This window comes from Vombatus ursinus, unplaced genomic scaffold, assembly GCF_900497805.2.
Source record: "Vombatus ursinus unplaced genomic scaffold, bare-nosed wombat genome assembly UNPS02014447.1, whole genome shotgun sequence".
Classification (NCBI taxonomy): domain Eukaryota; kingdom Metazoa; phylum Chordata; class Mammalia; order Diprotodontia; family Vombatidae; genus Vombatus; species Vombatus ursinus.
Genome location: NW_020954225.1, coordinates 530 through 22,933, shown reverse-complemented (window position 1 = coordinate 22,933; position 22,404 = coordinate 530). Strand labels below are relative to the sequence as shown.

At 43.1% G+C, this 22,404-nt stretch overlaps 4 protein-coding genes across 4 annotated transcripts; 2 read left to right on the top strand and 2 right to left on the bottom strand.

Moving 5' to 3' along the window:
• The first annotated feature begins 646 nt into the window (after positions 1-646).
• Positions 647-1,495, top strand: LOC114042401 (histone H1.4-like). Its single transcript, XM_027861091.1, has one exon. The coding sequence runs from the start codon at positions 728-730 to the stop codon at positions 1,382-1,384; it is 657 nt and encodes a 218-aa protein (XP_027716892.1). The 5' UTR covers positions 647-727; the 3' UTR covers positions 1,385-1,495.
• Positions 1,496-1,582: 87 nt separating this feature from the next.
• LOC114042402 (histone H3) lies at positions 1,583-3,140 on the bottom strand. Its single transcript, XM_027861092.1, has one exon. It carries the CDS (start codon positions 2,355-2,357, stop codon positions 1,947-1,949), a length of 411 nt encoding a protein of 136 aa, XP_027716893.1. The 5' UTR covers positions 2,358-3,140; the 3' UTR covers positions 1,583-1,946.
• A 304-nt stretch (positions 3,141-3,444) lies between these two features.
• LOC114042403 (histone H2A type 3) lies at positions 3,445-5,153 on the bottom strand. Its single transcript, XM_027861093.1, has one exon. The coding sequence runs from the start codon at positions 5,139-5,141 to the stop codon at positions 4,749-4,751; it is 393 nt and encodes a 130-aa protein (XP_027716894.1). The 5' UTR covers positions 5,142-5,153; the 3' UTR covers positions 3,445-4,748.
• Positions 5,154-5,478: 325 nt separating this feature from the next.
• Positions 5,479-5,947, top strand: LOC114042404 (histone H2B type 2-E). Its single transcript, XM_027861094.1, has one exon. The coding sequence runs from the start codon at positions 5,499-5,501 to the stop codon at positions 5,877-5,879; it is 381 nt and encodes a 126-aa protein (XP_027716895.1). The 5' UTR covers positions 5,479-5,498; the 3' UTR covers positions 5,880-5,947.
• The last annotated feature ends 16,457 nt before the right edge of the window (positions 5,948-22,404 follow it).

Sequence of the window (22,404 nt, the reverse complement as noted above, 5' to 3'; positions counted from 1 at the left end):
TGCTGGAAAAATCCCAGGATGAGACCTGAGTAGGCCAGAATAGTGGCCCCCGACCCCGATGGCCTTCCGAAGGACGCGTGGGTCCCGGACAGACAATCCTCTTTCCAATGGCCCATTCCCCTGGATGCCTACGCAGGGATCACTAGAGAGCCTGTGTTACTTCCCTCACGGAGAAATGGGATTTCGGTGCAAATGTGGCGAGAAATGATTTCTGTTTTGTACAGACGGGAAGCCAAGGGTGTGCAGAAGCGTCCCCGGGAGAAAAGTGTCCCGGGAGCGAAGCGGCAATTTTCTAATTTAAAGGAAACACGGGGAGTTGCCTCAATTTGACCTGAGTTTTGCGGGTAGTTGGGGGGCTTGGGAAAGGCTGGGAGCCTAGGATTTGAGGTTGCGCGAAGAAAATGCACGGGCCGTGAACCCCAAGGCTTCTCCCTTCAGTTCTGGCTCGAAAGTGGGGGGCTGCGTGCGGGGTTTTGTTGTATTTTCCCCCCTTTTTTAGGGTCAAGAAACACAACCGCGAAGGAGAGCAGAATGGCTGTAGGTGACTGAGAAGGCGGGCTGCGCAGGCAGAGCGCACCAATCACAGCGCGGCTCCCTTCTCTATATATATCCCCCGGCCAGGTCGGCCCAACTGTGGCGACTGTGTGCTGTCGTGTTTTTGTTTACTTCTCTCTGCGCCTGTCTTTTTCTCTGTCTTTGCGGCTGTCGTGGTCCGCGAGTGGAGAGGATGTCTGAGACCGCTCCTGCCCCGCCGGCCGCCCCCGCGCCTGCGCCCGCGGAGAAGACGCCGGTGAAGAAGAAGGCTGCGAAGAAGGCAGCCGGCGCTGGCGGAGCGCGGCGCAAGGCTGCCGGGCCGCCCATCTCGGAGCTGATCACCAAGGCGGTAGAGGCCTCCAAAGAGCGCAGCGGCGTGTCTCTGGCCGCTCTTAAGAAGGCGCTGGCGGCTGCCGGCTACGACGTGGAGAAGAACAACAGCCGCATCAAGCTGGGCTTGAAGAGCCTGGTGAGCAAGGGCACCTTGGTGCAGACGAAAGGTACCGGCGCGTCAGGCTCCTTCAAGCTCAACAAGAAGGCTCCGGCCGCCGAGGGCAAAGGCAAGGGCAAGAAGGCTGCGTCCGCGAAGGCCAAGAAGCCGAGCGCCGCAGCCAAGAAGCCCAAGAAGGCCTCGGGAGCGGCGGCCAGCAAGAAAAGCGTGAAGAAGACGCCCAAGAAGGTGAAGAAACCGGCGGCGGTGGGAGCCAAGAAGGCGGCCAAGAGCCCGAAGAAGCCCAAGGCCGCGAAGGCCAAGAAGGTGGCTAAAAGCCCGGCTAAGGCCAAGCTGGCCAAGCCCAAAGCGGCCAAGCCTAAGGCAGCTAAGCCCAAGAAGGCGGCGCCCAAGAAGTGAAGGCATTTCTTCCCGCCCGCCGTGCCCCCTACCCGGCCTCTTCATATGAAAACTCAAAGGCTCTTTTCAGAGCCACCCCCATAGATCTCAAAGAAAGATGCTAAACACGAACATGCCCGTGTGTCTGGGTCCCTTCTGCTTGGTGGGCGGAGGCCTTGGGAAGGTGACGACAGAGCCTGAGAAGGCAGGGGGGGAAAGGAAGGGGGAAAAGAAAAAAGGAATGCTTAGCCCACCTGTACCTGTTTCATTTATTAGAAAAGCACGCCCTCCCACAGCCCCACCTCTTTTTTGCCTTGGCGCCCCCCCCCCCCGGGGGAAAGCCAGACCTAAGCGGGGCGGGGGGATTAAGGACACCGGAAAAGGGGCATAGAGAGGGGAGTTGTCTATTTTTTGAGTTGGTGAGTGGCTGGAGTTGAAAACCAAGCGGATGGCGGGTTTTCTACTCGCTACGCCACGGTGCTGCTCGAAAGGGAACTAGCGTACGTGAAAATACAGCTACTCTTTCCGAAACAGTGGGTGGCTCTGAAAAGAGCCTTTGGTGGTTTAGCTTTTTTTAAGATTTTTAAGCCCTCTCCCCGCGGATGCGGCGAGCCAACTGGATGTCTTTGGGCATGATAGTCACGCGCTTGGCGTGGATGGCGCACAGATTCGTGTCCTCAAACAGCCCGACCAGATAGGCTTCGCTCGCCTCCTGCAAGGCCATGACGGCCGAGCTCTGGAAGCGCAGGTCAGTCTTGAAGTCCTGCGCGATCTCGCGCACCAGCCGCTGGAAAGGCAGCTTGCGGATCAGCAGCTCGGTCGACTTCTGGTAGCGCCGGATCTCCCGCAGGGCCACGGTGCCGGGCCGGTAGCGGTGAGGCTTCTTCACGCCGCCGGTAGCCGGCGCGCTCTTACGGGCAGCCTTCGTAGCGAGCTGCTTACGAGGAGCCTTGCCACCGGTAGACTTACGAGCGGTCTGCTTCGTACGAGCCATGATAAGACAGCAGAGAACTCCACTTCCCAACAACCAAACAACTACGGAAAAACCCAACCACCCTCGCCTATATTTATATCGACGAGAACGTTCTGATTGGAACGTTCAAAAGCCCTGCGCCAGAATGAATTGGTGGAAAGTCAACCCTGCCCGCCCTCGAAATTCCGAGCAATTTCATTGGATAACCTCATCCCGCCCCTCTCTTCCACTTCCTTCTGAGCTCAGTTTACTTGCTTGCCTTTGTTCTTTTGCCTCCCCTTCCCGGGACCCCTCATTTCCTCTCACGCCCTAGCCTACCCCCCTTCCTAAGTCAGCCCTTGTACCGCGGGCACGCGCTCACGTGTTTTAATGCTTTTCGCCCTCTCCAGCTTGGGATTTTTTTTTTTTGCGGGATCACAGACTTCTCTTTTATCGGTTCGTCCGTTTGTCTCTGAGTCCTCTCTTTTAGTTTGCGTTCGACTTTCACTTTTAGAACATTCTATGGACTCTATTCCCGCCACCTGTACGGAGCCCGTTCACTGGCCTGGAAGACCCAGAGAGTGCCTTTAACTCCAGGACTTCTCCTAATTGAGTCTCTGCCTTTCCTCTCCCTCCAATTCGGCCCCCTTCCCCCCCCCCCCCCCCGTGCTCACCTTCCGTGATCTTCGTGTTCCAAACCCTGATTTTCTCAACATCAAAAAATACTCTACATCAAACTTTTTTTTTTAGATTATTGTACTCCTGTGGCTCAGTTTTGGCTGCGCAGGTGACCCTAAAGTTAAGTTTTCGTTGTTTTTGCCGGGGGGGGGGGCGGCGGGGTGTTCTATGAGAGATGAAGGTAGTAGGTCCCGCCGAACCTGATGTTGTGTTTCCTGTCAGCCCTGGTGGTCTAGCTAAATTCAGGGAGCCTCATCATCAGGTCGGCCCTCTGCTTATTTACTGGGGAGCTGCTCTTTGCGTGAGTGGACTGGGTGGACACACACCCCGGCAAACTGACAGATGCCTTCAGATCAATTCCACGGATATTCTAATAAGCGCCTACCTTTTCCAATCAACTGTGGGGCTACACATTGGCCATGCAAAAACCAAATAATAATAATAAATAAAATTGAAAAGATAAAACGTTTCTTGCACTTTCGGATTCTACAGCGGGAGGAGGCGGGAACCCGAGGGATACAGCTTGTAGAAATACAAAGACATTTCAGGAGGGAAAGAGCGCTAACTGCTAAGAGCCATCGGGTCTGGCTTCACATAAACTGAGCTTCAGATGAATTCAAAAGATTCTGTAGAACGACCTGCGTGACGACCAAGAGACCCGAAAGAGGTGGACTACCAAGAAGTCTGTGTTTTAGGCAAGAGGCAAAAGGGAAACTTGAAGGTCTGGTGGCCTAATGGGCTTTAGCAAGATTATTTCCCAAGCTGTTTGGAGGACGGATGGCATTGGCGGGAAGCAGGACCACAGAGGACAGGGATGCTGTTTGCGGTGACATTTTGAGGACAATCAATCAATTTGGACTGGGGGCGGGGTGGGGAGCGTTTGTTAAAGGAGAGGGAAAAGAGGTATCAGGAACCTCTGACGGGGGGGGGGGGAGACGACAAAGGAGCGAAATGGTGGAGAAGGCGAGAGTGGGCTGGGGCTGGGGCTGGGGCTGGGAGACCAGAGTTGGCAAAGTTGTCATCGGTGAACCCTTATGGACAGGGAGTGAGCAAGCTAGGAGTCCCAGGGAAAGAGATAAAGGCTGGATTCTGTAGGTGTGAGAGTTCCTTGTGTGAAGGGAGACGAGTGTAGACTAGAGTGGGGGACACGCCCAGGACCTTCTTGGAGAGACAATTCAAAGTTAGAGGTCCGGAGGCAGATGATCCCTCGTCCAGCAGCACAAGGGAAACTGAGGAAGAGTCAACAACCCAGTAGGAAGAGAACCAGGAGAGACCCAGTGTTTCAACTGCTTCACTTGAAATTTGGCGATCATGTATCCTCCTAGACGACTCCCACTCCCCTTGTATGCTAAAAATTAGCCTGAGTCGGACCTGTCTGAAAGGCCGATCATTACAAACTCTTCTCTTCTCCCCAGTAAGTGCTTTCTGGTCTCAAGTTCTGTGGCATCTAGGGACGAAGGTAGCCTAGCCTCCATTCTAATTAACAAAGATTCCGGTTTGTTAAATCAATGCTTGGTGACTGAGTGGCTGTGGACGCTACAGGATTACGACTTCTCTGCCCAAAGCTGCGAAGCTGTCAAGCCAAGAAAAAAGCATGGGCACCCACAAGCACCCCGGATTTTGCAGGGGCAGACCCGCCGCGTGTGTCAGCTCTTTTGCTCGAAAGTGTGGGTGGCTCTGAAAAGAGCCTTTGGTGTCTGCGTGCTAGACGAGTCCCTCGTTCCCAGGACTGTCCCGTCACAGCAAGGTACTGGCTTACTTGCCCTTGGCTTTGTGGTGACTCTCGGTCTTCTTGGGCAGCAGCACGGCCTGGATGTTGGGCAGGACGCCGCCCTGGGCAATGGTCACCTTGCCCAACAGCTTGTTGAGTTCTTCGTCGTTGCGGATGGCCAGCTGCAGGTGGCGAGGGATGATGCGAGTCTTTTTGTTGTCCCGAGCCGCGTTGCCCGCCAGCTCCAGGATCTCGGCTGTCAGGTACTCGAGGACGGCGGCCAAGTACACCGGCGCGCCGGCGCCGACGCGCTCAGAGTAGTTGCCTTTGCGGAGCAGGCGGTGCACTCGGCCCACCGGGAACTGCAGGCCAGCCCGAGAAGAGCGGGACTTCGCCTTGGCACGAGCTTTGCCTCCCTGCTTTCCGCGGCCAGACATGGTGGTGGTGGAGAAAGAAGATGGACAGCTACTTTCTCAGAAAGAGCAAGACAAGAGAGATGAAGCGTCTTCCGCTCAAGATCGAACCTATTATCCTGTAAGGCGGTAGGCTACACGGCGCCGTCCGATTGGTTCCAAACGTCTTCGGGTGAACCAGCCAATGGAGAGGCAGATTCGGGATCTTGTCATTTACATATGCCCTTCCCACCCGGGGCGGACTTACCAGGCCACGTCCAATCAGAAAGAGGGCCCCGTCATCTCTCATTTGAATATAGGCCCTACAAATAGTCTGAAGTCAACGCTCGCCTCATCATTTTCTGTTTTGATCGCAGTGATCTGGTGAAGCAGTCTGCAGCTATGCCTGAACCCGCGAAGTCCGCGCCCGCTCCCAAAAAGGGCTCCAAGAAAGCCGTCACCAAGGCCCAGAAGAAAGACGGCAAGAAGCGCAAGCGTAGCCGCAAAGAGAGTTACTCCATCTACGTGTACAAGGTGCTGAAGCAGGTTCACCCTGACACTGGCATCTCCTCCAAAGCCATGGGCATCATGAACTCCTTCGTCAACGACATCTTCGAGCGCATCGCCGGCGAGGCGTCTCGCCTGGCGCATTACAACAAGCGCTCCACCATCACGTCTCGGGAGATCCAGACGGCCGTGCGCCTGCTGCTGCCCGGGGAGCTGGCCAAGCACGCCGTGTCCGAGGGCACCAAGGCCGTCACCAAGTACACCAGCTCCAAGTAAAACTGGGGACCTGGGGGTGCCTGACGTCTCAATACACAAACGGCTCTTTTAAGAGCCACCTACTTGTCTCTGCGAGAGAGCTGGCGCGCCAAATGCACTCGACTTTCCCAGGAGGTCTCCTGTTGGCTCCCGAGGTCCGGGCGGGGCGGTGTGGGAGGGAAGCCAGTCTACTGCCCATTTGGGCAGCCGAGGTCGCGGCTTCGGGTCCGCGGGAGTGATAGCTGCTGCCCAGACCCGCTTGCTTCTGTCTTTTGCCCACCGCCCAGGTAGCCAGCTACCAGTGCTTCAGGCTTTTAAACCAGGGCGGCAGCAGCAGAAAAGCCCTTCTTTGCTCTTCCGCGCGCACAAAAAGGAGCCTAAAGGGCTCCTAGCTAGCCCTCTAGCTACCTCTAGCTCACATTGTTGCCTGCAAAAACCTCTCGGCACCCTTGGCCCCCTGCTCTTCCTGGCCTGCGCCGGAGGGAGATTCCGACACACCTCGGTTCCGCTAGAGTTCGCCCAGGCTCGGCTCTGCAATCTCCTCTCCCTCCCTTGCTTGGGACTTGCTACTCATACCCCTCCCCCCCCCAACTGGATTCTCGCGGAGAGCTGCGGGGAGACTGGACAACGCCGGGGCGGGGGATACAACGGCCCGGACAAAACTGAAACTCATGATCGGCTCGGGCAGCTGCAGCCACTCAGTTCGGTTCAACGCGCACGTTTTTGTTCTTTCCTGGTAATCGCTTGCCAGCGCAAGATTCTAGGCGCTCTCCCGAAGGCTGGCGCGGAGGGTGGAGGTGGGGAAAGGTGCTCCCTGGGCTAAGGGAAAGGAAGATTTAAAAATTTTACAAGGCGGCAAAACCAACCGAAACACACCCTGCTGCGCTCTGAGACCTTCCTTACATCCCACCAGGGCGCGCAGAACAGCGTGGATTAAAGAAACCCGAAGTTAAAGTTTTAAAATAGGCAAAAAGCCATTTTTTGAGTGGGAAGTGGGGGGGAGGGGTGTGTGTGGCGGGGGATTAGGGTGAGCTTCCCTCCCCACTCTGTCCAGGACTCCTGACGCTTTTAAGTTTAATCTCCGTCACTAACGTTTCCTCTTTCACTTTCTTAAGCATAGAGGGGCTGGGAGGAGGGTGTGCACGGGAAGGGGACGGCCTGCTCACTCTGGGAAGCAGCTCTCAGTGAGCCAATGCACTGAAGTTTAGCTGCGGTGTCCCTAGTTGTCAGTACCTGGAAGGGCTCCTTTCCGACTTCTTGGGGTAGATTTTCATAGGTGTTTCTTTCAGGAGGCCCGGTTGCCAGGGCCTAAGTCATACCGTGCCCCTGTCGAAGATTCCCTACCCAAGGATTCCCCCAACACTTGGTCAATTTGACTTAGGTTCTTAACTACAGCAATCGTCCAACTCTTTCTTGGGGTGTAATTTCTGCGTTAGAACTATCTTTAAGAGGGAGAGGGAGAGAGAAGTAGGATACAATTGTGATGACAATGTGGTGAAAAATAAAATATCAATGCAAACTTATAAAAGAAAACAAAGTCTCTTTTGATTGCTGTCCCTTTACCTCAAGCCAGCTTAGCAGTGTGGTACTCAGGTTGGGTAATGGGACCACACATAAAGTTATGAGGCTCTAAAGCCCAAGAGGGTGGAGTTGGGGAAGACATAACTGGGAGAGCTCAGTTGTTTAGAGAGGGGAGGTGGCATGGAGAGAGGGTATACAGTAATTTAGAGGCAAGCCACTCTCTCATGGAGGTGACCTCTTCGTCTAGTGTGAGAAATGCTTTATTATCTTGCTTCAAAAACATTATTTTTTGTACTTTTAAAATCTTTATGTGACTAGCTATTGTTTGAACCCTGAATATGGCCCTGACACCAGTAACTCTCCAGAAATCCTGTAAATAACTACAAGGAATTTTGGGTTCCCCCAGGTCCTGGAATCCAACCAACATATTTATGTTTTAGGTCCACTCCCACAGGTCTTGTTTTAGGTCCACTCAAATTCATGTTTTTGGTTCCTTGTTGTTTATGTCAGTCACTAATATATACCATAGATTTGTTCAAATAAGGTATACTGGAGTACCTAAGATGTATCTGATTTAATTTTATGTTGAGTGCATAGGAATAATTAGGGCAATTATTGAATAGGGTGAAAAATCTTGCATTTGTGATAAATTACTAGAGAGTGACATATATATTTTTAGGCTTGACCAATTCAATTCAATATTTTGTTTTGCCTGAATTTACTTCTTTCAAGGAAGCTAAGTGTCATAATAGATCGATTTCGGACTCGAGTAGGGCAGTCCTAAATTCAAATCCTGCCCCAGACACTTACTAGCTGTGTGGTCCAGGGCAAGCCACCTAACGACTTTCTCCATCCTTCCAGGGTTTTTGTGAAGTGCTTTGCAAATATTATATAAATTCCAAGTATTAATACTATTATTTATTATGAGAAAGAATTTTTCTGAGGAGGTATTTTGGAGCAAAGTTGAGGTAGTGGAAATGATGTAAGAAAAGAGAAGCATAGAAAGAAAAGACTATCAAAACAGGTAAAAAAAATACACAGAAGAGAAAGAGCAGAAGAAATTTCAGAAGGGAAAAAAGGCAAGAAAAGTAGTGTAAGTTTAAATTGGTGTATATTTTATAAAAAATATACGAAAAACAAGAACATAAGCTGTTGTTTAAAAAACAAAAAAAGTCAGGGACAACTAGAAAAGAGCCCTGGTCCTGATGTCAGGAGTACCTGAATTCAAATCCATCCTCATACACTAACTGTGTGACTCTGAGCAAGTCACTTCACCCCAATTTCATCCAGAAATTAAAAAAAAAAAAAACCATTAATAGAAAAGGACTTAATAAATCTTTGTTTCCTTCTTTCCTTCCTTCCCTCCTTTCTAAATTTTTGGGAAGATCTTGTTTCTAAAACTATGATAGGAAGGCTCAGGTCAGCCCATGTGAAAGTCTTGGGATTTAAGGTAGCACCCTGGTCCCAATAGGAAATAGACATTGCCTCCTAAGTGGTGAAAAGAAGTGGGGAGGTCCGATCCCTGCATCCCATTAAGTTGATCATTACCCTAGAACCCTGGGAACTTGAAAACTGAAGCATTACCAATGTCCCAGAGATGGGACCCTTTTTATATAAAAAGGGATAGCTCAAGAGCCACCTTGAAATGGACTCAAGCTATTCTTGCTCCACCACTAAAAAGAAAAAAAGTCACAGTTTCATATGCAATCCTCTATCCTTACTATATGGAAATATTCATGATGGTGATGGCTATTAAGATCATGATAAAACCATTATTTATGAAATTTTTAAAAGTAGATGAGAAAGAATAATAGCAGTGAGACAGCATACCAAGGTATGCTTAAAATAATCCCCAGAGGGGAGAAAAATTTGTATTTCTGAAAACACATGTAAACAAAATAGGGAAATGGGATTTGTAAATTGAGTATACTACTTTTTAAAAGATCATTTCAATTACATAGCATTTGGTATCTTTTTGTAAAGGCATTATATGTATTTTTCCTGGTCCTTTATAATTCACTGAATATCAGTTTTATAAGTCTTCTCAGTGTTATTTTGAAATATAATTTAATTAACTTTGAATCCAAGTAACTCCATCTCGGTTTTAAATCAGAGTTTTGGTGAATGGCATGAAGCAACATTAGGATGGGACAGTCAAGCACAGCAGAGAAGGGGAAGGACAGATGGACAGCAATTCATTCAAGGATTGAGTTTCATTCTGCCCCAGCCATCTGCCCCACAGGACAGGCTGGTGGTCTAGATGAGCAATGGATATGTTCTCTGGTTGAAGACCAAGAACTGTTAGTAAGTTGGACTCACATGGGGTTTTCATACAAAGAGGGCCTGTATGGTAGCTGTAATATCATAGGTGGAACAATGGGGTCAAAGAACATGAAATAGTAAAATGGGGTTTAGGGGAGGGAGTAGGTTTCAAAAGATTACATAGGAAGGTCTACTCAAAATAAGGAAGATAAAATTATAGTTGTGTAATAGCTGGAGGATTTCAGCATTCAGCTCTAAGCAGAACTGAGTGCAGTTAAGCCTTAAGTGTACTATTATTGTGTAAGAGCTAGGTCTTAGAGTGGAAGCATAGACTCCTCTGGCTATTAATTGTAGTTTGCTGAAATGCAAAATATATGACAATGCTTATCTACAGAAAAACCAAAACCCCAGACTCCATATATTCTGTGTCCAGTTTGTATAGAACTTTCTTTCTATTGTTACCTGCTTGTATTATATATTATTTATATACTGTTCTAATTGTCTATATCATATATCACCTATTACTTGTCTGTATCATATAATGCCTAGAATTTTTTTTTAAAGTAGATATTTCTTAACCATTGGTTTGTTTTCTCATGTATTCGGATTTCTTGAAGCTAAATATAACCAGAATGAAGAAAGCATTTCTGTGGGTTTTTGTTTTGTTTTTGTTTTTTGTTTTTTTGCTTTGCCTTCTTTTGAAGAAAACAACAACAACATAACATTCTACTGTGCAGGGCAGAAAAAGATAAATTATCATAGATAAATACATAGAGGAGATGTGTGTGTGTGTGTGTGTGTGTGTCTACCTATATCCAATTTACAGTGACTTTAAAGATAAGGTCCTGCCTGAAAGAATTCAGCCTAAGCCTTCTTGCAGCCAAAAACAATGTTTATTGAAGATTGGCCATATTAGCTAGACTCTTAAGGAATCTGAACATCTAGGGGCTATTGGCTAGATTCTAAGAATCAGAGCATCTTAATGGAGGCAAAATGGACCTTATACACAGAAAGACTGTGGGAGGGATCTAGGAGAGGCCAAGTAGTCCATGAGGTAATAGAGTTACCAAGGGTGGGAAGTGGCCTGGGGCCATAGGGAGGCAAGACAATGGAGGGGAGATTGGGTATAGCCACAATGAAAGACCAGTTGATGGGATTATAGCCTTGTGGGGAAGCCAGAAATTTCACCAAGTGGGAAAGTCCAGGGTTTTTCCTTTTTGGGGTCTAGCTCCCATCCTCAACAGACTGATGCTGAGTAAAGTAAGCAGAACCAGGAGAATGTCATACGTAGTAATAGCCACGTTGTGCGATGACTAATTTGATACAGTTAGCTCTTCTCAACAATGCAAGGATCTAAGACATCTCCAAATACTATCTACATCCAGAGAAAGAACTATGGGGTTGGAATGCAGATGGAAGTGATGCGGTTTAAGGGTTCAGGGGTGCTGGGACCCCAAAATCACAACATGCGAGTCCTGCCCAAAAGAATTTGATCCAAGCCTTCTTTTAGCCAAAGACTAAGGCTTATTAGAACATCCATCATATTGGGCAGACTCTTAAGGAGTCTGAACATGGGTAAGCAGTGGCTAGATTATAAGAATCTAAGCAGTGGCTAGATTATAAGAATCTAAGCAGTGGCTAGATTATAAGAAGCCAAGCATCTTAATGGGGACAAGGTGGACTTTATATACAGAAAGACTGTGGGAGGGACCTAGGAGTGGCCAGTAAACTAGGGTGAACAGAACTCCTGGGACCTGGACCATGTGGCCTAGCTAGGATTAAGGGTGGGAAATGGCCTGGGGACATAGGGAGGTAAAACAATGGAGATTGAGTGTAGCCACAATGAAAGGCCAGTTGATGGGATTATAGCCTCAGGCTAATGCCAGAGATTTGGCCAAGTGGGAAAATCCAAGGTTTTTCCTTTCTGGGTCCCAGATCCCAACCCCATCAGAAACATATTATTTGCTCTTTTTTTTTTCCTCTTCTGTTTTCTTTTGTTTCTTCTTTCTTGCAGTTCCTCCTATTGGTTCTAATTCTTCTTTACAACATGGCTAATGTGAAAATATGTTCAATAGGAATGTATATGCAGAGCCTATATCAGATTGCGCACCATCTTGGGGAGGTGGGAGGAGAGGGAAGGGGAGAAAATTTAAAACTCAAAAGCGTATGGAAGTGAATGTTGAAAACTAAAAATAAATTAATAATGAACAAAAAGAGTTCACTCTCAGTTTCTTTGCTGGGGGAAGTGCAGAGAGTCTTCTCTTGATTTGGCCCTAATAAGGTAGTATGTAGGATAATGAGTTAGTGTGTGAGACAGCCTACTTATGTTTACTTATGTTTAGTATTTTCTTAATCCCAATCGTTGGGCTGGCCAAATCCAAAATGTGCTCTAGAGTATATTTCATTTTCCTTAATAAATGGACTGAACATTCCAAAGACTTCTAATTGCCCTGCTCAACAGCTCCACTGGAAATTATTTTAAATGTCATTCATATGAACAAAAGGTACTTCTACTTTTATTCATTCTCCATTAAAAAAAATGGCAAATGGGATCTGTATGTAAAATGGCATATAACCATTAGTTACATATAAGAAAGCCAAATGGCATTTAGTGATAAGACATGGATCTCTTATGGAATGGAATTGATAATACAATTACAAACTCAACCCAAACACATTGAAAGTAGAGGAAACCGGAGGAGAAAAATAGCAATTTAACTGGATAAATTGTAAATTTAGTAAGATTTAGTTTTTACTGTCCCTTCTGCTAGTTTCATAATTTTGGGGGTGGGGTGTGATTGGGCAAATCAATTAAACAGCAAAACTCTTATATCTCTGAACATGATGTAATTGTATATTGTTGTAAGACTTTGCTATTATGTATAAAGAATTTTCTTCACTGGCTTAGGTTCTGCACTTTAGGCCATTGAAAAGAGACAGTTCTTCAAGGAAAGAACCTCTTTAGGGAAGCCAGACCGTGAGCACTGCTGTTAAACCTTGGTTCAACAGAAGTCAATTTAAGACTTTGGTTCTAGCAGTTGATATACAGCACTATAAGCTATCTAGAGTTACTCTACCTAGTGTCTTTCTGGTTTTGAGTGACCTACTATGCAATCATTTTACATGTAAAATCCTAGAATGTGATTATTTTATTAATTTTAATAATTAATTTTTATATCATAATGTGTTAAATTACATAGAAAAACTGAAAGGTTTCAAAAAGACCTTGTAAGTACAAAGGATGGGGCAGTTAGGTGGCACAGTGGATAGAGCACCAGCCCTGGAATTAGGAGGACCTGGAGTTCAAATATGGCCTCAGACACATAACACTTACTAGCTGTGTGACTCTGGGCAAGTCACTTAACCCCAATTGCCTCACTAAAAAACAAAAACAAAAACAAAAAACCAAGCAAACAAAAATAAGTATAAAAGAGGAATGTTTTCAGTAATTTATTTATTGTAAACTTACTGTTATTACAATTAACTTGAGAAATAACTGTCTTCTGCTGTAAGCTACAGTTACAGACTTTGCTATGTGATGTGTAACCTCTTGGGACTGTTAATTTTGTTTTGCTCTGAGTACTGAAACCAGGTAAAACTGTTAGAACACTTAAGTCAATAGGCCACCATTCAAGTGAACATGTGAAGTTACAGCAAATCTTCAATATTACAGCAGGGTAGTGAAGGAAGATTGCTAGGAATGCTAAGAAGGTAAGTGGTAAGGTCACAGCTGCCTCCTTTTTAGTTAATTCCCCCTTGGGCTGTTTGCCCTCTGAGCAGGGAGGTTTCTTGCCTGTTAGATTATAGGCCTGGCCATTAGAACCCTTAAATATGTGGAATTGTGTTTCATGATTGTCTGTTCTCAAAGGTGTTTAGGATTTTTACTGAAAATAAAAGAACTGAGGAAGTTGTTTGTGTTATACTAGGTCAATCTGTGCCTTTTAGGCTTAATCCTGGCAGAACATTTTTAATATTGTTATTATTATGTCTCTTCTCCTTTCATAGCAAATTCCTCTTGCTCCGAGAAAACCTCCCTCACCTCAAAAACTCCCCTCACCTCAAAATGTTCTATACTGAATCTTACTATTATCATCTGAGAGATCTGACTCCACAATAATGAGGACAAAGGGGCTGAAATCCTATTAGTTATATTTGTCCTGCTGTGAATTTGTAGGTGCTTATATGCTGTTTAAGATACTGATTCAAGAACTGAAATCTATTTAAGGTTCTTTGTGGGTGGTCCCATTACTCACCCTGAGTCCCACACTAGCTAAGCTAGCTTAAGGTAGGGGACAGCAATCCAAAGAGTCTTTTTTTTTCTTTTATAAGTTTGCATTGATAATCATTTAAGATCATTTGAGCCCTAATGAGGGCCAAAGCCCGAGCTAATCAACCAGAAGAAGCCCAACATAGTACACATATTTTCTTTGTTCTCTGAGTGAACTCAAAATATCCCTTCCTGTGTCAGCAACTGAGGCTGGACAGGAGCATTCCTCTGTTTATGGCCACCAAGGATAAGGCCCCTTAACCCAGACTCTACCTTGAATAATAGGACTTTTCTTACCTTGGTATTTTTTGGACATATACTATGCTATGTCATGTTAATGGTAAAAGAAACACAGATATCCTGGATCTATAATTTCACTTGACACTTTGACATTCTCCTATCTTATTGTATTTACAAACTATTCAATTAAGAAAATTCCTTTCTCATGCTATGGTTAAATCTATGTGGAGACCCTAAATCGGAGTAACGCAGACATCCTGAGTCAGGGTTTAAATGTCCTCCTAAAATTGCTTGATTCAGTCAGAGTTAAAGCTCTGACTCCATGTACATGTTGCTCACTTAAAGGAATAAACAATATAAATTTACTTATCATCTAGCTTGTTGCTTCTTTAACCAACTTTCAGGTCGACAGTAAATAGTGCCAAGACTAGGATGGAACTGAACCAGTAGGAGAAAACAACACTCCACCCTGGTAACGCTAGTGGCTTGGGTGCTTCAGGATCCATTTTATCCTAGAGTTCTAACCTTGATGGGGTCGAGTAAGTTCTCCTATTCCCAGCTTCCATAGGTCTCCCACTAGTTTGGTTGAAGTCTGAAAAAAAATTCCCTTTAAGCTAGCTCAGGGGTCCAGGATCAAGTTGAGGTTCACTCACTTTGTATCTGTTGTATCTCCTCAGGTAAGGATCGATTTAGGAAAATTAGCTATGGGTTAATCAGAAATTAAAATTAGAAATCCGGCTAGCAAGACCACCACCTCATATGTCAAGCCATTACCCATCTAACGATGACAAATACTGCCAGCGCTGGTGTGAGTTAACTAAAGATAGCCCCAAATTATGTTGGCCATAATGGAGTTCTTTTGATCAGTCAAAGTTTATCTTAAAACCAAATTAAGTTTAAAGGCCAACAAAACATCTAGCAAGGAGTGGGAATGTTTTCATTTTTGGGTTGCTAAGATGGCTGAGCAAGAAGGAAAGACAGAAGCCTCTTCCATTAAGGCTCACAAAGCCGCTTCAGCACTCTTTCCCAGGGTCTTCATAACCCTTTTCTCCCTCCCCTTTCCCTTAAAGGCTATGGTCCTGATGGGAACTCAGATCCCCAAACTTAACTTCATTGGGACTTGCCCCTTTAAAATCAGCAACCTTAGAAGCATTCTGAGGAAGGCTCACAAGATCCAGTTACAGGGGCAGCTAGGTGGCACAGTGGATAGAACATTGGCCCTGGATTCAGGAGGACCTGAGTTAAAATCCACACTCAGACACATAACACTTACTAGCTGTGTGACCCTGGGCAAGTCACTTAACTCCATTGCCTAGTCAAAAAAAAAAAAAAAAGATCCAGTTACACTATCAGGTCTTGGAGCCTTGCAAATTCTCCAACCACCCTTCCTCAGAATAATAATAAATAGCCAATTCATGTTGGGGGTTTCTAACAAGCCTCTAATTCCCCCTCTCTCTGTCATTAAGTGCACACTATGTTTGTATTGTATTTGTCCTGTCAATTTATCTGTCAGTGTGTGTCTCTGTGTCTGTATCATTGTGCTGTGAGTGAGTCTATTACCATGTAAGATTTAAAACGCAGGCAGCCAGAAAAACAATAAACCTGTAAGACTCTTTTCCTTGTGGTTTCTGGCCCGGCCAGCCCAGTTACAGTGAAAAGTGAGATATAGCTAAAGACATCTTAGAATATTCTGGAGGTTTTGAGATTAATCATTAAGAAGTTTGGAAACTGATCATTTTGGGATTGTTGGAGAACACTCCTGAGACTGGGGGTAACTCCAGAAGCTCATTCTCTGTTAAAACAACTCCTCCCAATCCTGATTCCTCAGCACTCACCACTCCTTCCTCAGTGATAAATATCTCAGTATGGAGATTTATAACAGAAGAGAAGAGAATGCTGGAAAACTGTAGGGAAAACATAAATCATCTTCTCTCATGTGGCAAAAGGAGGGGAGGGGCAGCCATCCCTGTGCCCCTGGTCCACCCTTCTAGGCAAGGCCTGGGAATAACATCCAGGTTCAATACATTCTGCCTACCCTGCCCCAGCAGCTGCAAACAGCATCAGCTTCAGTAAATTCTACAGCTATGGGGAAGGGAGAGGTGGATGGGTCAGACCTAAGATGAGATTCCCTAATCCTTGCCACTAAGAATTATAACTACTGGAAAGGCCCTGGCATTGGCCACCTAAACCACTGGCGAGGCCTGGCTCCACTGTGAGGTGAGAAGCCAGCCAGCCTCTGCTCTTGGTAAGCCCCACTTTTCTGTTCCAGTTTTGGAATTTATGGCAAGCTATTTTATCTCTGTTTGCCCTATTTCCTGATTTGTAAGGGGAAAAAGAATAGTGGTTGTTGTTATAGGATCAAAATGATATAATGATTGTAAAGTGCTTAACACAATGACATATGTTAGACAACATTATTTTTATGTCTCTAATTTAATGTAATTGTTCCATGCCTGATAACTTTGAAGTGATTTTTAAATACCAAGAGTAATAAGATCAATAATTTCTATATGTGATAATCTAGAAATGCAACAGATGTCATCTGAAGTTTATTGTTTGTGTTATTACTATGTTTCCAAATTGTATTGTATTTCTAAAGCTCTCTTAGATTATAAAATATGAGAGATCATTGTGAGGTAGAAATGGTGCATATGAATTTGTCTTTTAAAAAAAGTGATAAAAATGTGATAATTTGAAAGCTGTTAAATATCTAGTGAGGTATATTTGGTTATAAGCAGGTAATAATAATACTGATATTTACTATGATACCAGATTTTTAATCTGAAATCTTAACTATTTTTAAAAATATGTGGTGGTTTAAAGTTATACTTTCAACATATTATAATGAGATGAATGATTCTCTGTGCAAAGTGATTTGGAAGTGCATTCATCTAAACTGATAATGGGTTGTTTCAAAGTTTATTACTATTGTGGAAATAATACCTGTTTATACTGTGTGTCCTGTGGTACAAATATGTTTTATTGTGAACAAGTTATTGATATGCACTATTTTGGAATTATTTAGGTATTATCCCAAGTCCTTTATGATAATTGGAGTAAACTTAATCTCTTATAAGCAAATTCACTTGTTTGACTATTGGAAATAGTTAAAGATGGAAAAGCTTCTACCTGCAAAATTGTCATTACTTATATTTACATGTATAGAGTTGGATCCTCAATAGCATCTAATCTTCCTAAAAGGAATTGGAATCAGAGTGGAAATTTTTGAAGATAAGCCTTGTCCTTCCAAATATCAGGGCCTCAATTAGAAAAAAATGTGAATTTATGAATAATAATCTTTTATTTTAAAGTGCTAAGAGTATTGGGCCTTAGAAATTAAAATGTTACCATTAGTGATTATGAATCCAGATTTGATTTGCTCATCCAACTAAATTAAGATCACTGATGGTAATTAATTGGTTCTGTTTCAAGATTTAAATACGTGACAATTGCTTATGGTATGGTTATATTTCTGAATTTTCTTATATGATGTAATCTGGTAAACAAATTGTATCAGCTATGTTGTTGAAAAAGCAATTTCTCTTATGATCTAGAGATGTTAGATTAAGAATTGTACACCTCCCCCCCCCCAAAAAAAATCAGGGAGAATGAATGGGTTAGAATAAACTTATAAATTTTGTCTATATTTGAGAGTAAGTTTCACTTAAAATTCTTACCAACTCTGTGCAAAAGTTTCCTGTGTTGTGGAATTCCTACTGAGTAAATGAGGGTCTGTTAAAAAAAAGTATATATATATGTATGTGTGTGTGCGTGTGTGTGTGTGTGTGTGTGTATGTGTGTGTGTGGGGGGGGGGTATAGTTTTCAAGCCTGCTTCATCTAAGGATATATTTATATATGTTATTTTGGAGATTTATAGACTACCACATTCACTATCTATGTGAGATTCCAGAATGTAATAATTTTCCTAATTTCTAGAGATATATTTAAAGACAAAGGAAAAGAAAAGATACTGAGTAAATTTTTAAAGGCTTGATAATATTTGTTATTGTGATAAGGCAAATTTAATTGGGCATATTTTTGTTGGTTTATAAAAACTGAATTTCTTCTCCATTACAAACACCTTTTTGACTAAGGAACTTTGTGATTTCTAGGAATTATGTAATAACTAGGAATTTAGTTTGTTATAATACTTTGGGAATTTATTTATGTTACTTAAGGGCATTTTACACCAACTTAGTTTTAATGAATTCCAATTTTAAAGGTTTATTTTTGTTTTAAAGGTGGAAAAGAGAGACATCTATCATTTTAAAAGTTTCCAGCTAACCTTCCTTCATAAAAGTTTAGTGATTATTCTTCTTAACATCTGGATAAATTTTAAACTGTTTTTAAAGAAGGAAAATAATTTTAGAAGAAATGTTTTGAAAAAAATCTCATTTGATTTTTTTAGAAGGCCTACTAAATTTTCATTTGCAAGATAATTTGTTGTTAAATTATTGTAATGAGCCATAAAGCAGAAGAGAATTTGCTGTTTTGATTGAATTTGTAGTTATTCCATGGCCTAAGCAAGATGTAAATTAGTGTTTGAACTTATCATATGCATAAGATTAAATTCCTGTAGTATCTCATTCTTCCAGAGTGAATATAATTAGGGAAGAATAAACAAGCTTGTGAACAGGGACATAAATCCATCAACATGTGAGGTTAGTCAGGAACCTTTCTGTTTTGTTTAAGGAATGCGATTCCAGTACAGACGAGTTATGTTAGTAAAGAGTAGTAACTTATGAGCTCTTTTGTATTACCCTAATGGGAAATGTAATACTATTTTTAATCTGGAATTTGAACATGTGCAGAGATTTATTCAAACTGCTTAAGACTTACCTTAAGCTGTTCCCATTGTTTAAAGGAATTGTGAGAGAGTAGTATTTTTCTGTGATCAATCTCTTACTCTTACCAGTGTGAAATTAAATTCTTATTATCTAGGATATGTGATCCTTGAGAGCTAAACTCACCTGAAGCACTGATGATTGGAACTTGCTATTCAAGGCTTTATGGGACTGAAATTTACACTTGTTTTGAGCTTTGATTATAGGTACAGTTTTCTGGGTTCTCCTGAAGCCAATAGTAGAATGGCATATGCTACAGGCTAAGAACTGCTAGAGGTGGATGTCCATGCCTGGGAAAAGTTTCGAGCACAACCTTGGACACAGCCTAGGTAGGCTCTTCCTGATTCTATTTCCTAATTGAACTATCTCCTTTCTGAAAAGGAAAATTCTGCACCTGATTAATCCTGAGTCCTGCTTTTAACATCAAATGACTACATGATTGGCTATCATATATGACTCATTCCTAGAATCAAAAGAACTAAGAAGTTTTTTTTTCCTTTCTGATAAGATATATGACATTGTCCCTCTTTTTCTTTTATAGCAAATTTCTATGATCAAGAAGTTCTATGAGTACAGTACTAAATCTATTAAATACTAGATGGATACTAGAACATCTCTGAGTTACTATAATAGGATGCAAGTATGAATAGCTTACAATTTTAACTTACATTCATGGCCAAATAATAATAATATAGCTACAATATCCTCCTAAGGAGGAAATGATTAGACAAAGTAATAAGACAAAGATGTAATGTGATAGATATCTAATTAAATAGGATAGCAATTTTGAGAAAAGCAACAGGATTAGATTGATTCCTCTAAGAATTATATACAGATGCATATGATTGGCTTCCAAAATTTATCTGTCATGGGAATTCAAGCTTTAAGCATGTTTTGGTAATAAGATCTCAAATTTGAATTTTTTTTTAGACAAAAATTTTATAGGATAGTGGTAAAAGTCAGTGAAATTATTTCTCCTTTATTATGGTATCTGTTTTATAATTTTAAAAGGTAGAAGAACTCATTTTATAGTTGCACCATCACATTTTAAAAGATTTTTATACCAGTTACAGGATTTAGGTAAGAATAGAAGTAGCAACTATATATAAACTAAAGTTTCAAAAATGGAGAACCAAATTTTTATGATTGTACTAATTTATACTAAGTTGGTATTATCTGGGAACTTCTAGATCTAAACCAGAGAAGCAGAACTCCCTTTTAAAACTGTCCTAAGAATAAAATTGTCCCAAAAAAAATATCTAGGGACCAGCTAACTAAGTAAGACATTTGGGATTCAAAAGGTGATGTTTAAATAGACATTGGGAATAGATTACTGGGATACAAGGAACTTCATGTTAGCTAACACTGGTAATAATGATTACATTGATTTGTATGGTTCATGTTTAAGGTTTTCTTGGTTTTCTTGGTGACACATAAATCTACCTTCTCAAAACTAGTCTATTATGAACCCTCTAAGTAGTTTAATCTGTATCTGACTTGATGTAATTATGCAATTTTGTGAATTATGAGAAAAACTTAGTTGTATTGTTTGAACCTAGCCTTGCCTGAGTGGGAAATTGAACCATCTCTACTTGCCTTTTAACTAAGGACCTATGTTATTATGCTGTTTTCTCTCAATTATCAACTGATATATCTCTTAAGAGCCCCTGTCAAGTCTACCTGACTACTCCCATAGCTGCCAACTTCTGGATGTGGACTCCAGGATCATGTGAAAACACCCACTCCCAGTGGACATCTCTTCCCACCCCTGAGGAAGAGGAAGGTTTATCCTATACCTTCCTTGGTCTACAGGTGGCGCCATCGGCTTAACTTATACCAAAAAGGAGGAAATGATAATCACTTAAGATCATTTGAGCCCCAATGAGGGCCAAAGCCTGAGCTAATCAACCAGAAGAAGCCCAAGATTGTACACATATTTTCTTTGTTCTCTGAGTGAACTCAAAATATCCCTTCCTGTGTCAGCAACTGAGGCTGGACAGGAGCATTCCTCTGCTTATGGCCACCAAGGTATAAGGCCCCTTAACCCAGATACTACCTTGAATAATAGGACTTTTCTTATCTTGATATTTTCTGGACATACACTATGCTATGTCATGTTAATGGCAAAAGAAACACAGATATCACAACACGCAGATCCTACCCGAAAGAATTCAACCCAAGCCTTCTTTCAGCCAAAGACAAGGGTTATTAGAACATCCGTTATATTGGGCAGACTCTTAAGGAGTCTGAACATGGGTAAGCAGTGGCTAGATTATAAGAATCTGAGCAGTGACTAGATTTAAAAAATCTCAGCCATGGCTAGATTTTAGGAATCTAAACATCCCAGTAGAGACAAGATGGACCTTATATACAGAAAGACTGTGGGAAGGATCTAGGAGTGGCCAAGAAGTCCATGAGGTAATAGAATTACCAAGGGTGGGAAGTGGCCTGGGGCCACAGGCAGGCAAGACAATGGAGGGGAGATTGGATAATAGCTACAATGAAAGGCCAGTTGATGGGATTATAGCCTCGGACAAATGCCAGAGATTTGGCCTTGTGGGAAAGTCCAGGCTTTTTCCTTTCTGGGGCCCAGATCCCAACCCCATCATTATGTATTTACAACCTATTCAATTAAGAAAATTCCTTTCTCATGCTATGGTTAAACCTATATGGAGATCATAAATCTGAGTAACAGACACCTAGCTTGTTGCCTCTTTAACCAAGTATCAGGTTGACAGCACTGATTTTCTTTTTCACCATATGTCATCACAATTGTATCCCATATATCTCTCCCTCTCCTAGAAAGCCATCTGATAAGGAAAATAGCATTCTTTTAAGAAAGTCAGCATAACTGATGGACATTGAAAAACTCTGAAAACATGTACAATGTGTAACACATGTGGACCTCCCTAGTATAGGATGGGGGAGTGGCGGTGATGCAGTTTATGGATTCCCAGGTGCTGGGACCCAAAAATCACAACATGCAGGTCCTGCCCAAAAGAATTCGACATAAGCCTTTTTTCAGCCAAAGGCAAGGTTCATTAGAACATCCATCATATTGGGCAGACTCTTTAAGAGTGTGAACATTAGTAAGCTTTTGGCTAGATTATAAGAATCTGAGCAATGGCTATATTTTAGAAATGTTAGCATCTTAATGGAGACATGGTGGACCTTATATACAGAAAGACTGCGGGAGGGACCTAGGAGTGGTTAGTAAATTGGGGTGAACAGAACTCCTGGGACCTGGACTTCATGACCTAGGGAGAATGGAGCCTAGCTAGGATTAAGGGTGGCAAATGGCTAGGGGCCGTAGGGAGGTAATGGAGGTTGGGTGTAGCCACAAAAAAAGGCCAGTTGACGGGATTATAGCCTCAGGCTAATGCCAGAGATTTGGCCAAGTGCGAAAGTCCA